The sequence below is a fragment of the Choloepus didactylus genome, chromosome 7 (genome assembly GCF_015220235.1).
Source record: "Choloepus didactylus isolate mChoDid1 chromosome 7, mChoDid1.pri, whole genome shotgun sequence".
Classification (NCBI taxonomy): domain Eukaryota; kingdom Metazoa; phylum Chordata; class Mammalia; order Pilosa; family Megalonychidae; genus Choloepus; species Choloepus didactylus.
In genome coordinates, this window is record NC_051313.1 from 15,632,343 (window position 1) to 15,649,793 (window position 17,451).

Below are 17,451 nucleotides of genomic sequence, written 5' to 3' on the forward strand. Positions count from 1 at the left end.
TGTTTTAGGCCAAAGGAGGGAGATATAAAGGCTTTAGAATTGAAAATATAGAATGTAATTCATGACCAGATCAATTTAGCAATGTGGAAAGTGTAAACAAATCAATTTTCTCCTATTTGGTTTAATAAAATTGTACTTAACGCTCACTCTTTCCAGAAATCCTGGAATCTTACAGAATGGTCTAGAAACCTGCTTCGAAGCAAGGCTGTTAGATGACACCAGGTTTAATGAAGTAATCACTGATAAAAATGTACTTACTTCACTGCTGACTGGTCCATATGAGTGGCCCGAGGAATCTGGTTCTTCTAAATACAGAGTGTAAAAGTGTGGTCTAAATCAAACAGTATCAAAATGTAATGTTTTATGAACACATTGAAAAACAGAATGGACAGAACAATTGAACAATTGATAGTGATTAAAAATTCTACAACACTGAGGTACCATCCCTTACTGAATATAAATTACAGGTTGGGAATTCTTCAAATCGTAGCTGGTATAGTTCACTAAAGAGTTCATTTGGATATAAAACAGAATAGCCAATAGCAAAGTTTGTTGTAGTCTACTTTAAAACATCGTGTAATTTCTCTAGAAGGAGTATTTGCAATAGAAATGAATCATCTACATACCTTTCATCTTTAGGAAGCTGCAGCCACTTAAGAACAGCTAAAATTCTTTCCTCAAATGGTACTGAACTAAAAGACAAAAGGAAACAAAACCATGACAATTGTTGGTTTGGATTTAAAATGTAAATATTTTTCTTACAAAAAATAGCATTAAGAGAAGCTAAACCAATACACTTTGTCAATCATGTTGAAGCACTGTCTCAGTTTTCCTTGAAAACCTAAATTTGTCATCCCTACGAAGAAACAGCAAGTTACATTTTACAATTTAAAAGTTGGAATCGGGTTTAAAAAATTACTTCCTACACTCTAGTTGAGGATATTATTCGGGTATCTGAGAACAGCTATTGTATTTCACATGAAAAGCTCAGGTATTATGGACACATTTTACAAAGGATACCTCATGAGGAACTCACTCACTAATGACGTAGTAAAATTGGGAAGTGGGACCCATAAGAAACAGTTCCCCAAGAAACATTTCTCAGCAGAATTAGTTACACCCTCCTCTGGGCACAGAGCTTTGTTTACACACCTCCATCAGAGCACTTAACCTAACCTCTACCACAGTTAGTCATGTTCCTTAGTAGACCTTGAGAAGGCAGAGTCCAAATATCACTAATCCTTGAATCTCCCCTGCCTAGTAAAGTGCATGGCACATAAAATCCAAACTAGCATCGACAGAATGGAAAAAAAATGGCAAATGATAAGGTAGGGAAGATGTACTACCCTGTGCTCACATGAGCTATAAAGTATAAGAAACTTGTTACGCATTTCTTGTCAGATATTTATATTCTTTTCTGTCCATGTTCCTTAGACGCATTGTTGTAAGAGAAATTATTTTGTCATAGGAATTTCAAAACTAAAATTATTTTGGTAGTCTTACCTAAAATTAGCCAAAGGGAGTCTTCTAGAAAAACAATATTTTTATTCTTTCTCAATACATCATGGATTTTGAATATCATAGGCAGGTCATCCTAATCAGTTTCTCATATTAGAAACCATATTTACTAAAGTAATTTGGAAATGAAAACCCAGAGATGCTATTAATATCTTTTTTTAAAAAATATTTTCCAAAAATCAGAGAGTTATTCCCAAGTGTTCTTTTTAATACTTTCATCTTCTCCTTCTCCTAGTTCTATCCTCTTCTTAGACTTAAAATGTTCCATGTAACCACCCTCAGATCTTTATTTTCATCATGACCTCATTCTTTATTCCTGTCCAAGGATCTGACCATCAACCCCAACATGTTACCAGTCCTTTCTAGAAAACCACTAAAAAACCCTGTCTCATTTTACTGTCTATTTACCACACACTAAAATTCTCAGAATGATTTCTTATTCTGATAGTTCTCGCTTTTCAGCCAACATATCACTCAAGTGCTAGAGGTTAGGACTTGTCAAAAAGTAAAGGATGTGATGAACAATAAGCTGCTCTATATCATAGATCCTAGAAAAAGTAGATCTACACATACCCATTGTACATTTTATAGATGTCAGGGAGAATTCCATTAATTTTCACATCTGACCCCGGCCAAAAAAATGTGCCAGACTTGAGACCCTGATGCTTAGCAGTGAGCCAGATCTGGGGAACACAAGGTAGGAAAGTTAGGAAATAATGCAAACATTCATCTCTTAGGCAAGTATTTATTCATCCAACACTAATACATTCTTCTTCAGAGGCAGACTGCTTTTAAGCTTACCAAGTTCCAGCAGTTAGAAATCAATAATCACATGAGAAGGAATAATATGGTTCTTCGAACAAGAGCCAAAAGAAATTAAATGACCAAAGACTAAATTAACCAAAAAGAGTGGACATTATCAGATGGCAACTCCTGCAACTTCAAGAGCTACACACCTAATTAATAAGATCCCCTTGAAAGATGAATTAACTCACAAATATGCATGTCTTTAATTGACTTTTTGCTCATATAACAAACATTTATTAAGCTCTTATTATTGCACAGCACAGATCTATATTTTATTCCTTTAAGTGTCTTACATTATTGACTTACATAATCCTCACATAGAACTATGAGATATCTACAGTATAAATATGAGAAAACTGACAAACAGTAAGAATAATTAGCCTAAAGTCACACCAGCTTTAAATGTCAGAGCTGAAATTTGAATTCATAAATTTCAGTCTTAACCATTATACTCTCTTCCCTTCTAAGAGAAATATTAAGAACTCCCAAATAGACCCTATGTAATTATTGTGGCTCTTTTTTAAAAAATAAAAAGAATACATCTAAATCACAATCAGAGAGAACTTTCTAAATTAGCACAGGCCAAATGAAGTCAAGGCTGAACTGCTTCAGAAATTAACTAGCTTTGTGTAGATCAAACCTATCCCCCCTAGACTACTGCTGTTTGCTACTAGTACAGGAAGGAGCCAAGCAGCATAGAAAAATGGCTCAGCAAAACCCAACACCAGCTCTGAAATAAACTACTCTCAGTACACAATCACACAAGCTGTTTTAGGGTTATCAGCATTGTTTTCCATTTACAAAAGGATGACCAAACACAGTAGATGAAGTACGTTATTCATCTTCAGGGAATCTGGTCATTTACTCTGAATGAAACAGATGAGAGTAATAAAAGAAACCATTTTAGTGGCTAAAACAAACAAAGAACTCACTGGTTCTCCTTTGTACCACTCAGGATTAAATTTCTCTTTACTTTTAAGTGCAAAGTAGGCGTCCAATTTGGGATCATACATTTTATTGTCAACTATGCCATGGGATTCTGGATAAAGTCCCTAGAAATATAAAACACAGATATACGCAAGTTATGATTTTTTAAAACGTTAAATAAAGTCACGTAACAAAATGCTCAAATTAAAAACTTATATCTGCAGCTACAATGAACTATAATAAAGTTTAAGGAGGGAAGAACCAAAAATGAGTGTTATCAAAACACAGCTACTCAAGAGATGACACAGTATTTGTGTTTTAAATCACGTTTTAATAGGAGAAAATAAGTTGGGAATGGCATGGATGAAGGTCTATATAAATGCGCAGCCTCACAAATTTTGAAAATAATACCTCATGGTCTTTTTGCATTTTTTGGCAAAGCATTTCTCCAGAGAAAACTTTTTTGGTTGCATCCAAGAAAAGCTTGTGTTAACGTAAGCTGAAGTACTAAATTGTTGGCTTACACCCTAAAGCCTAATGAACTGTTCTTTTTCCTGGATTCAAACTAAATCTGGAAACTTGGGTTGAAACAAAAGCAGGGTTGTAATCTCTGGACTGACGTAAAGTGGCTTGCTCAAACTCATATAGCAAGGTGATTGAAAAGGCAAGCTGAGAGAGCATGAGTGAGGGAAAGGTTTTGGCTAATAAGCTACAAAACTAGTGGGAGAGAAGTAGGACACTAAAGTCAGAAAATCTTAGAACTGAAAAGAAACCAAAAATCATTTCTTGGAGTCTTTAGTCAACTCCTTTCACAGGCGAGAAAATTAAGACCCAGAAGTAAAGTGCCTTTCCCAAGGCCACAGCTAGTGGTAAAGCAAACGCCAAAATGTAGATTTTTTTTCACTTAACTACACTTTGGAAAATAAATTACTTTCTTCTGATCTGAAATCTAATAATTCCCTCAAAAATGTTATATTTATATGTTACTTCTGTAAACATAAAAAAGTCAAAAAACAGAGCTTACTGTGACAATGCTATAGTGATTAGGGAAAGTTTTTGTCGGATATACAGGCCTCATGTTTTTAGTATACGTTCCACAGTTTTCTGGAAAGAGAAAAAACATAAAGATTGTTACTAAAGACATCTGAGAATCTAATGTTTAACTCATTTAGTCTTGGTACCACAGCAGTCTAAATCTTAAAAAATTTTAGCTCGGGAGAGATTTGTAACCATAGAAAAATTCAGGGTGAATTATAAAGCAATTGTGGATTCAAATTCAATAAAAGAGGTAATTTTTCTCTTAGTCAGAAAAACACTAAACAAAATAATTAAGCCTATTAAATTATCTCATACTTAATAACATTAAGTTCAAGATGGACAAGTTATAACAACCATGCATACTAGATCCCTGTCTGATACACCTAAATTACAAAAGCTATTAAAAAAAGAAAAAATAAACAAACAAACAAACAAAAAAATGGCACTAATGCTAAATCTGCAAATTTAAAACTAGGGTGATGCAGTAGCTGGGGCATTAGTGTCCCAGCCCAGAGATCAGAAGTAGCTAACCCTGATGAACTCCTCACCACTCTAAAGACAAAAGGCATCTTTTGGCTTTAATTCAGGGAAAGTGCAAAAGTCGCTAAATGATGGCTGATTTAAGCATGGTGCCTTGCTCCTCTTCTCCCGCCTCTACTATTGAGGAAGGAACACATAACCAGTGATCCGGCATTTAACAATTCATTGCCTGAAAGTGTTCCTCAGATTGGCACGTGTCTAGTATCTCATTGTCTTCCTAACAGTTCACAATTTCAGGCTACATTCCCCAATTAACCAAGGCTAGGATTTGGCTAATTTTGTAAGCTAAAGTGTATTGATTTCTTTTAAACTTCACATAGGTATCTACAGCTCCTTAGGTTTGAATTCAGGGCACCATCTCTGGTGCCACTGAGACAAACTTTTTTGATAACAGTGGACTGGATTCAAATCCCACAGATCTGGCTGATAAGAACAGAGTTTTGCCCATGCAAGTTCTTCGCTAAAGACTTTCTATGACAAACGAATATTCAAAAAGACTGTTTTCTTCCGAATAGAAGATTACATCTGTGGTCAGCAAAAAAATTAAAAACTGAAATTCTTAAAAGTTCTCCAAAAAGTATTTGGCACATCATATATGCATTTACTGAGGGTGATTTTAATGCTTAAATCAACCTTACATACTCAATTCTGGTCAACAATATTTTAGAATCCTAGAAGAACACTAGAAGAGTTACATTTACCTTTTTTATTTCCATCCAGTATTATACTATAGATATTCAAATACTTAAATATTTATTGGCCATCATCAATGAGTAAAGTGCTACAGTTTTTCCACCCACCTATGATTTTTCCTCTTTCAATAGCAAGGGTGATACAACTGAGGCTCATATTGACAGTTGTTGTGATATAACTTTGGTATGAATAATTATAGAATAAACATTCAACTAAGGCTTGGATTGAGATAAAGAAATTGGAAGTATGCTATAATAACTAACAGGCAAATACTCTATGTCTACATTACTAGTCATATGAAAAATATCTTCGATCTTTGAAATTCTATTTTTAAAATGGAATACTTCTAATGTACCTAAATAAATGATTTTTCCACCAAAAGAATACAAAATTCTAGGGAAAAAAATACATTAAAAAGTCCACAGGCAAAAAACTCCTAAGGTAACTGTATTATCTAAGAAGTATTTAAAAGGTAGCTTCTGAGGAATTAACAATATTGAAGACTATTTCCCCACTATCAGGTTCAATGACTTTGCAAAAGAGTTAGGTTCTACCAGTACTTTTCCAAAAAAGACTGCCTCCCTAGTCTATCTCACCGAAATCATCCCTCTCCAATAGCAAACCCTGGAGTTACTCACTTAGTCTGCTAATAACAGGAAGGAGTCCACCCCAAGTGTGTAAATATTCTGCCCTGAAACCATCCAAAGAAAACAAGAGGGTAGGAGGCGTTTCAAACCTGGGTAAGTAATGACAAAGGAAAAAAAAATGTTTTAAGAAGGAAAAAAAAAAAAAGGCAAACAACCAACAAAGATTTTCTCCTTCCTTGGTTCCCTGGTTTAGGTCCAAATGAAGATTTTCCGCTGAGCAGTATATAATCTCAAGTAACCTAACAAGCTCAGCAAACATATAAATGATATTTTACATATGCATTGATACTCACATACATGCTTTTACATTTCATATTATGTATATCTATCATCAAATAGTATTTATTAAACTATCAGACCATTCTGAGAGCCATCATACAGAGACATCAATCATCGTTACTGCCATTCCAAAACCCAAGACGATATATTTTGTTACTAAAATGTAACAATGATAATCTTTTCCCAATTCCCAGGAAAATAAATGTTAACAAACAGCATCATCTAAATCATGTTTTTTGTTTCAATTAATTTTTCCTGAACAACAAGTTTCTGATATCAATTGTCTGTACTTCAGGCTAATAAATGGTGCCCCATACTGTATAAATTTATATACAGCATTTAATTTTTAAGTTCAATATGTTTGAAGTATATTAATATTTAATAGGAAAGTCTGAGAGATATTCACTAAAATCCCATTTAAATATATAAACAAGAGAAAAATGATCCAAAGTTAGGGATGTGCACACATGCGCAAATACACACACAAACACACAAACACCCAAGTAAAAAACAGTTAATGTGTATACTATGGAAATTCAAAGAGGGAGGCAAAAAACATGAACAAAGACGTACTCGGCAAAAGAAAACAGCTATGCAACTGTTAAAAAAAGCTGAAAAAGAGTTCACACTTCAACTAGAGTTATGATTGAAGATGATCTGGTTAGGACTAAGGCAAATCAGGCCAAAGGGTAAAGGACCGTTTTGACTGTTGTTTTAAAACTTCACTTCTGTGCGAGACCAAGGAAAGAGATGTTTATTTGGTGCAGAATCTATATTTTCTGCAGCACACTAAATAATTTAACTTGCAAGGTCAGTTTATTCAACACCATAATTACACGGAGCTATGAATAGGAAGTGAGATCTGGTAAGTTTGTACAGGTTAGTGTGAAATAGCGATACATCCCAAAGTAATTTGGGCAGAGAATAAAAATACATTTGCAGGTCTCCCCTGAGGAACTGGGGAAAAATACAGAAATGGTGGACTTCCCCACCTGGGTTATTACTGATATTCTCACAAACTTTGAGGACTAACAATTAGCAGGATGAGCCCTCAATCCTGGGGCTTGCCCTTATGAGGCTTTTTATGCAAAAGAGAGTCTAAGCCTACTTATAATTGTGCCTAAGAGTCTCCCCCAGAGAACCTCTTTGTTGCTCATATGTGGCCCCCCCTCTCTCTCTCTCTAAGCCCATGTGGCAGGTGAACTCATTGCCCTCCCCACTATGTGGGACCTGACTCCCAGGGGTGTAAATCTCCCTGGCAACACAGGATATGACTCCTTGGGATAGGCCTGGACCCGGCATTGTGGAATTGAGAAAAGGGGGAAGCAAAATGAAACGAAATAAAGTTTCAGTGGCTGAAAGATTTCAGATAGAGTCGAGAGGTCACTCTGGAGGGCATTCTTATGCCCTATATAGACATCCCTCTTTCGTTTTTAGTGCATTGGAATAGCTAGAAAGAAATGCCAGAAACTGTCAAACTGCAACCTAGTAGCCTTGATTCTTGAAGGAGACTGTATAACTAAGTAGCTTACATGGTGTGACTGCGTGATTGTGAAAACCTGGTGACTCACACTCCCTTAGTGTATGGACAGATGAGTAGAAAAATGGGGGCAAAAACTAAATGAAACATAGGATGGGATGGGGGAATGGAATGCTTTGGGTGTTCTTTTTTACTTTTATTTTTATTTCTTTTGGAATAAGGAAAATGTTCAAAAATTGATTCTGGTGATGAATGCACAACTATATGACCGTACTGTGAACAGATTGTACACTGTGGATGATTGTAGAGTATGTGAATATACCTCAATAAAACCACATTTAAAAATAAAAAATAAGAACATAGCTATGGACAACTGCTACAGAGCTACATAGAACAGCCCTGAATGGTTCAGGAGTTGGGTGGCTTCTAGTGACGTCTGGTAGAGGGTAGGAGGGTCATATATAACCATGAGAACCATAAGAGAACTTTCCACTGAACGTTTACTCAGTCGTTGAAAATTTGAGTAGAAATAGCTACCTTCGCTTGCCTTTTTCAACCCTACATCCTCTCCATCTTATTTGCACACACAAACACAAAGCAATCCCATAAAAAGGAAAAAATGTTTATATAATTCCCACGAACTGGTGTTAGTAATATAGTTTCAATGGGAGACTCTGAGAATCAGCTGAAAAATACTTTTCCAAAGGCCCATATTTGTATAAAATTATTTATATTCAATCAATAGAAAACACAAAAGCAGTTTAGTAGTTCACCAAGAGAACAAACTGATATAATTTCAAGTATAATAAAATATGTTTAAATTATGATCTTCTTGAAAAGAAAGGCAGAATTAAATTTTCCACCAAAAGATTCAACACTACTATGGAAAAAAATTATATCAATGTTTAGAAGGAAAGGAGAATTAAAAATTCACTAAGTCTAAATTTCCAATGTACGTTGGACTTAAATGACAGCATAGGCCACATAAAAAGCTCCCCTTGGAAAAAGACTCTTCTGTTGACATTTTTGATTTGGATTTAATTGTCGCTGCTGTTGTTACTGTTGTTTTAAACCATAAAAGCACCCCTCCCCCAAGAAAAAGACATCTATAACTAAAATAACTTATGTCTATAAACAAAATAAGTTAAAAGAAAGTTTTAAAAATGTTTATAGTTTGGAAAATCTTTATTTTACAAAGGTGAAAAATATATTTCTGAAGATTAACAATTCAAATTATCTGAGATAATAGATTTCAGATGGAGCAAGGATAAATACATCTAACACCGTTATAAAACTTCCAGCTTTTAATTTGAATTCACACAAACTTTTTCAATGGCCTCGTATGTGTAAGGTGCTGTGCAAAATATTTTAAGGACAAAAGAAATATGGATGAATTCTAAAAATTTGATAACATCCTCTGACAGACATTTTGATTTTCCAAAAAAACTTTAAAACAAATGAACCAAAATACAAAAAATAAAAAGTTGTAATTTGCTCAACTCTCAAAACTACAAATGAAAGTAAAGTTCCCTACCTTTTTCCCAAGAAGAAAGAGAGAAATACTTCCATCTAATACTCATGAACACTAAAGACTAAATATTTATGAGCTCTCTTTTTTCTACTAGCTTTGAGAATAGGGATCAAATCATAATCATCTCTTTACTATTAGTGCCAAACACAAGGTTTGGCTAAAGATAATGTATAATGCACCAATGACTGATTATTATTTTTTATCTTCAGAATTTGGAAAGAGATAAAGTAAGTACTTCTCAAAATAAACTGTTATTATCTCAGAATATAATCTTACCCTGCCGGACACTGTGGCTCATCAATATTCTCACATGGTCCTTCTACCCAACTTTTCTCACCTAAAATAAAATATTTTCAAGAAAGAAAATGAATTGAACATACTAAATAGTAACCACAGTTGTAATGCTTGTGAGACACAGTAAGACAGTTTCCAAAAACAAAATGTGTTAACAGATACACAGATAACACACGGCATAATATTAGGGAAATAGAATGAATAAAGGGGATTATTCTGTTTCAAAATAACATTAGTTAACATCAGGAACTAAAAATGAATGTATATTTGCAAGACTAAAACACATCACTGGTTTCATGAGAATGAACATTTTCAATTTTCAATCCCTTAATATTTCTGGCAAACTGACAACCCTCCTTTCCACCCAGTGAAATCTCCTGGTATTAAATCCTTGATGTCTTAATTCCCTTTCACATATAACCAGCTTCTGTCAAGGAATTTCAAGCAACATCTGAACCAGATGTCATGATAATACAACTTTACACAATAGCCTATAATCTATCAAAGTAATTTTACATCCACTGTCTCAAAACTTGGCAGGCACTGTCACCAACTGCTATGAGGGAATCTGGGACACAGAAGCCAGCCAGGACTGAAAAGCAAACTTTACACAAATACAGCATGAAATATGCAGCTAATTGCAAAATAACATGAGGGGTGGTAGAGGGAGAGTGAGTGACTATATAAAACAAAACAGGCCATGTGGAGATGACAATAATTTAGTTGGGTGATGAGTACAAGATTCATTATACCATGTTCTCTACTCAGGCATATGTTTGAAATTTTCTTCAATAAAAATATTTAAAAATATTTCTCAGCTAATATAGTTAGCCAACAAATATGACACCTAACATAAACGGTAGTGCCTACGCTAAATCACAACAAGGTAAGAAAGCGTCAGGCTGCAGGAACCCAATAGCATGTGGGAACCTGACCTTGACACACAGAGCTGTAGTTGATGCAGCAGTCTCCCTTGTCCCTGCAGTCATCTGAGCAGGAGCAGAGGCTTCTGGACAACCTTTTCTCACCACACCTGAATTTGCTGCAAGTCCATATACTTTCTAGAAACAAAGATCAAGCAAAAGGCATTTTGTGGTTCAAATGCAACACATTCAAAGTGAACACAGAACTGTCTTCTGAAGCAAGATCCATAAGACACAACAAACTAAATCCTGACTGTTATTTGTTTCCAGAATCTGTCATCATAGCAGTCAACCTGAACTATCAGATATAAAACATGAGGGATCAATTATTATTTCACACAAAAAAAATATTTCATAAATTTAAAATTGGGCACACATAACTAGTAAGATGCAATTCATATGTAGATATTGGCTTTTTCCATTGGCCATTTTCAGGGCTCTGGAAATTTAATACAAACCTAACTCACTCCCATTTAAATATTGTTCCATGTCATATATGAAGAAGTCCAGATCAAACTGAGAAAATTTTCTTAATCTGATGGTTTTATTTTCAACTTTGAGTGAACACCTAAGAATTCTTGCTTTAATAAGCCCATCATCAATACAAAAGGACTACTGGAAATACTCAAATATTCCCAGCAGCTTTTAAAACTTAGTTTAAGTGCAAATTAGATTACAAAGGCTTTCACCATACACTAAAAATAGGCAGTTTCGCTATCCATAAAATGTTTAATAAAGGCAAAAATATTTTAATTATTTTCCCTCTAAGCAACTGTTTGAAATAATAAAGATCAAAATATGTGTACCTGCTAATTTTGTTCTAACTCTCAATATTTTGAATTAGGTAAATAACATACCTAAAAGATGTAGAATTCTCCTTTTATCTTTTACTAATGCCTAAGCCTCCATCTGTTTCCCTGAACATTTTTACCTGGTTCTATGCACGTCTCCTGATAATCCAGACAGCAGTTTCCAAGGTCAACGCAGGCAACATCACAGCGGCAGTTGCCAAATGTTCTCTCAAAACAGCGACCTTTGCAACTCTTAACTGAAAATATTGAGCAATGAGTTAGATGTTTCTAATCATTATATCATCACAAAGCAAACAGCAAACAGTCCACCTATGATATAGAGTGGGTTCAAATACAGCTTTGGAAAACACACATGGGGTAATAAGGAAACCCAAAAATCTTCTTGCAAATACACAAAGAAAGTGACACAAACAGAAGGGACAGAGTCTGTCATTTTATGTCTTGCCACAGGAAAAAGAACTTTTATTACAAACCCTACTGGGTTGGATAAAACTTAAAATTATGGAATGGTCAAAAAAAGAAAACTTAGAATATGGACTTATTAAAAATATTTTATGCTGATAAAATTTGGGCATAAAGTCATGCAATTCTCTAAAATGTCATTGTGTGGGAAAAGATCAGTAAAAGTGATTATGAATATTTCCTAAAGGGAAAGAGCACCTGATTACATCATTCTGAGTCTTGGTATAAAAAAGGAGTATTGGGTTGGGCAGGATAAATTCTGCAGCTTCTGCCCCTCACCATCCCCTGGACACCCGTTTCAGCGTCAGAGGCAGCCGGGCTCCCTCGGAGGAGCCTTCCCCACCCCCCAGCCTGGGTGTGCGTCACTTTTTCTCTGCAATTATAAGACCTTGCCCTTCCCCTCAGGCACTTAAGTCCATCTGTAAACAGATTATTTGGTTAGTGTCCTTGTTTCACACACTAGACTATAAATTTTTTAAGAACCAAGACCATGTCTGAATTTTACCCAGTATACTGTATCCCTAATACCCAAAAAGGTGCTTGGCTTAGAGTTGATACTCTATAAATTTTGTTAAATAGATAAATGATGGATATGGAAGGAAAATAATTTTCATTAAAAACAACAATTTTACTGTTCTAACCCTTTACTGTAACTAGAATAAGCTACGTTTTTGTTGGAGTACTAGAAAATCACACTGGTGAGAAAAAAAAAAAAAGCCACTCCTAAAATAACAGAAGTTCAAAAGAAAAAAGGAATAATCTTAGCCCTTGATTTTAACAGTCACCTGACCCAATAAGACACTGCCAGGGAAATTTACTTTCATTTGTCACTGAGACATCAGACAATGTTAAGGACATGGAGTGACAAGAAGAGTTTCTAGGGTCAAAAATACTAAAATTTCATGACCTAAAGAGGGAAAGCCTATTAGGATAATAGCTATTATTTGGATCTCATTAATAAGCACCTTGTAAATTTTTTAAAAAATATTTACTATGCCTGTTTATGTTGGGGTTAGATGGCAAATTGTTGTTTCCAATCCTTTTAGTGTCAAACCAATCTCAAGGTGAGTTTTTATTGCCAAAAGACTACAGAGGTGAATACTACAGTCTGTAACTTCTTAATTTTGTTAAATTTGGATACATTTGCTCTGAACAGGTTTCTGACTAAATACACAAAATTATTCTACTACACTTCATTCGTGTCAACAATAAATAATAGGTTAACCATCACCAAAAATTTTAAATGACTAATATTACAATTACATATCAGTTAAACAGGGGGAAAATTTGTTCAATTTTTAAAACTGTATCTCATAGGAAAAACATCAATGATTTTATAGAAAAAAAAAAATACTACCTCAGAGCCTAAATAATGACCACTACAATTTACAATCTTATCAATGTTGGGCAGATTACTGTACTCATTACTGAGAAAAAGTATGTCTAGAAGCTTAACATTATGGGGATTGCTTTGAAACCAACAATGTCAACAACTTAAAAAGCCTTAAGAGCACTTAATAATAAGTTTCTGGTTGCCCAGGGATGCTAACAGCTCACCTGGGAACCTCCAGGGCTGCTTCTCAATTAGCTCCTCAGGGAAAAAGAGTGTCTTATGCTGTCCAGGAAGAAATCGGGGAGATGGGCCCCAACGGCACAGCCAGAAGCTGTCAGGCCACATTTGTTCAGCTTTTTTGTTCTTAATTTGCAAATAGATAGATAGATAGAGAGAGAGAGAGAGAGAGAGAGAGAGAGAGAGAGAGAGAGATAGGTAGGTAGATGTCATAACCCCTCTTCCTAGTTTTGGAATGAAGTTTTGCAATTTAAAAAAATTTTAGATGGATAAAAAATACAGAAGCTCCAATAAAAAAAGGAAGCTTAAGACTGCATCAAATTTGCAATTACCTACAGAGCATCTGTATGAGGTAGGGGACAGCTCTGACCTCATTCCCATTCTGAAAAGGGCTAAATAGAATACACACACACACACACACACACACACACACGAATATACACACACGCACACAAGTAATTACCTTCTTTGGCACAGCTTGGTTTCAACCCAAATATACAACCAAGGATTGTTGTTAACACACAGACTGACAACACCTGCGGGGGAGAGGGAGAAGAAAATCATAGCTTCAAAATCTTGTTATTTCTTTACACATTTCTAATCTTGTTGGTGCTTCTCCGTTTCCTGATATGGGTGCTGACCATGGATGTGTTCCACTTCATAAAATTCATCACGTTATACTTTTATGATCTGTGCATGTTTCTGTATGTATATTATACTTCAACAGAGACTCTACTTAATTTAAAAACCAAAGAACTGCCCAGCACAAAGAGTGAACCCTAATGCAAACATGGACTATAGTTAATAGTATAAATATAATAATATTGCTTCATCAATTGTAGCAAATGTACCACACTAATGCAAAGTGTTACTAATAGGGTAAACTGTGAGGCAGGGGGTGGGGATATACGGGAACTCTGTATTTTCTGCATGATTTTTTTGTAAGTACAGCTTATCTAACTTAAAACAAAACTTTAAAAATTGTACTTAAATGTTAGCAAACATTTCTATACCATCCAAGGTTCACGATGCCCCAAATTTCCCAGTTAATGTAAATGAATCAGAGAAATTGTAATTTTTAAGAAAAGGAGGGAGAAAAATCTATTTGGAAATTTAATTTTCTACTTGTTAAACCATTACAGACAAGATGAGAATACTACATGCCTCTTTGAACAGCTCTCTGCAACGTCACTTAGCAGGACAATTCAACAAACTATGCATTGAGTGCCAGCTACTTGTAAAAACTGTTATGCATTGAAGGAAATGAGTAAGAGACTCCTCAGGGCACTGCTATTTTTGTGGAGGAAGGTAAAAATAATAGTATAAATGGCTCATCTTTGGCAGCCACTTAGAAGCAGCTGCAAAGTACTATAGTTGTTGAAAAGAAAGATAGAATGCTCCTGGGTGGGGAGAGGGAGATCGGAAAGAGCTTCCTGGAGAAGACCTTGGGCTGGGCTCTGGCAGGGGTAAATGATGGTTGATATTGCCAGGCAGAGCTGGGGAAGGAAAGAGAGGACAGAGCAGAGGAAAATTCCAGGAGGAAGGGCTTGAAGGCACATGGAAAGCATCAGATGGATAAAGGGCAGTCTATTTTGGTTAGAGCAAAGAAAATGCAAAAAGGAAGAGAGACGGTGGAGACATGGAAAGGTGGTGTGGAATTTCCTGACCGTCAAGATGAACAGATAACATGGAAACACGCAGGAAGGTGAGTGGGGCAGGGAGGGTAGCTGGTGGAGGCGCTGATTAACTCATTCCTTCAACTAAGGCAAGATCAGTGACCACAGGCCAGGCTCCAGGCTCAGGGACAGGATATTTGGTAACAAAGCAGGCACAGCCTCAGCCCTCCACTACCTGCCATCAAGGGACTGCAAGAATAAAGTGGAAATGGATGTCAATAGACTGGGGCAACAGTTCTAACTTATTTCTTTAAAAATGGGGGCAAAGGAAAGGAGAGCAAGAGTGTATGTAGTGGGTCTAAAAGACAGTAGGCTGTAAGTCAGGCTTTTTTTAGGGTGTCAAAAACCTAAATCATACACATCCATAAAAATAGGCAGCCACCGAAGAAGAGCTTGGACAAATAACAAACAGGTAAACAAGAACAAATAGAACAAAGTGTCTGAAGAGAGTATGGAGATTGTGAGAGTGGTAGGCACAGCCTGAGGGGGCGAAATGTTTGCAGAAGCTGTGGAAGTAGAAACAAATGGGGAGCCTGAGGCCGCAAGTGAGCCGGCAGATGCCACCCACGGCCTGGAGAACCTGCCCATGAGCGCTGTGGCCCCCGAAGTCCGAGCTGGCACCTTCTCAGCCAGCTGGGTCCCTGCCAACCTGCACCGCCGTCTAAATCACTGAGCATGAGAGCAAGGAGGGCCCTCCTGGGGAGAAGCTGGGTGCTGTTAGCAGAAGAAAGCGGAAAGGATGCGGGTACACGCCTGATCATGTCATCGGACCTGGGGCAGACATGGATCCCACTCAAATAATCTTTCCCAGGTGCATTTGTTCTCAAAACTCCCTGCCTGCCTGGTACGTGCACCTGTCTCTGTCAGAAGAGAACTACAATGAGAATTCACGTCTCAGAGATAAAGGATTGGAAGTCAAATATACCCGGCCAGTTTGTGGATGCAACATCATGTGCCAGTGCAGTGACCAGAGCAAAAACAGAGTGGCCCAGAGGGGTCTGCAGTTCCACCTCCAGGTGTTCAAGATGGGGGAGAAAAGGCTGGGACTTCGGACCGTGGAATTCATTCCAAGAGGAAGATTTGGCTGTGAATATGCTGGTGAGGTTTTAGGATTCTCTGAAGTGCAGATAACAATTCAATTACAAACAATTCATGATTCAAATTATATTATAGCCATGGGGACCATGTGTATAATGGACAGGTAATGGAAACATTTGTTGATCCCACTTATAGAGGAAATATTGGAAGATTCCTTAAACATTCTAGGGAACCAAACCTGTTGATGATACCTGTCCAAATTGACTCCATGGCCCCTAAGTTGACACTTTTTGCAGCCAGAGACATTTTGCCAGAAGAACTCTCTTACAACTATTCAGGAAGATTTCTTAATCTAATGGACAGTGAAGACGGAGAAAGACTAGGTAAAGGGAAGCTAAGAAAACCTTGTTACTGCAGTGCCAAATTGTGTACTGCTTTTCTGCCTTATGACAGTTCACTGTACCTTTCCTTAGAAAAGCCAAACATCACTTAGGAGAAAGGTATCTGGCCTCTCTCGGTAAGAATGAGAAGGAACCAAGTGTGTGTGGCTCAGCCCTTTCTGGGTTCCCTCTCTTGAAAGTAACTTATCCTGTAGTTAAGTCTCTGCTCTGTGTAAGCAGCTTGCCCCTCCATATACGGGAGGCCAGTGGTTGTTTAGCTCTACCTCTGCCAGCTGCTGCGTAAGCTTAACTCACGAATATGGCAGATACTACAAATTGTCCATCGATATCCTTTCTTTCCTTTTATAACAGAATTCTTAATTGTTAACTGAATAAATGAATGCCCAGAATACTCACTTTCCTACTTAGTTGTGGCTAAGTGACTATGTTCTAGTTAACGGGATTAAGAAAAAAGGGTGTGTCCTTAAATGGAGACATCCTGCCCTTGTCCTCTTTCTTCCTTTTGGCTGGAATGTATATATGATGGCTGGAGCTGGAGCAGCCATCCTGACCCCAAGATGATCCTGGGAAAGGGAGCAATGCATAGCAAATCACAAAAGAAAGGAGATTGGGTGCCCAGTACTGTGGAATACTCTTACCAGTCATGAACTGTCACCTTTGGGCTTTGAGTTATGAAATAATTTCTCCCTTGTTTAAACCACTGTTATTTTGAGTTTTCTTGCACTCACATGGAATCTAATCATAATGATCCAAGAAAAACCCCTGTGGCTGTATACTTAGCCTTGTCTTTTAATTCATTTTATTAGTAATAAAAC

The 17,451-nt window shown here is 36.5% G+C and overlaps 1 protein-coding gene across 1 annotated transcript in view; it reads right to left on the reverse strand.

Moving 5' to 3' along the window:
- ENPP1 (ectonucleotide pyrophosphatase/phosphodiesterase 1) overlaps positions 1-17,451 on the reverse strand; it is an 84,789-nt gene that overhangs the window by 27,694 nt on the left and 39,644 nt on the right. Inside the window, exons 2-11 of the mRNA XM_037844318.1 lie at positions 13,985-14,057; positions 11,609-11,725; positions 10,690-10,815; positions 9,737-9,797; positions 6,162-6,259; positions 4,277-4,356; positions 3,258-3,377; positions 2,092-2,201; positions 627-692; positions 259-331 (exon numbers count right to left, since the gene is read on the reverse strand). Of these exons, the coding sequence (XP_037700246.1) occupies positions 259-331; positions 627-692; positions 2,092-2,201; positions 3,258-3,377; positions 4,277-4,356; positions 6,162-6,259; positions 9,737-9,797; positions 10,690-10,815; positions 11,609-11,725; positions 13,985-14,057 (924 nt within the window). The remainder of the gene's footprint in view (positions 1-258; positions 332-626; positions 693-2,091; positions 2,202-3,257; positions 3,378-4,276; positions 4,357-6,161; positions 6,260-9,736; positions 9,798-10,689; positions 10,816-11,608; positions 11,726-13,984; positions 14,058-17,451) is intronic.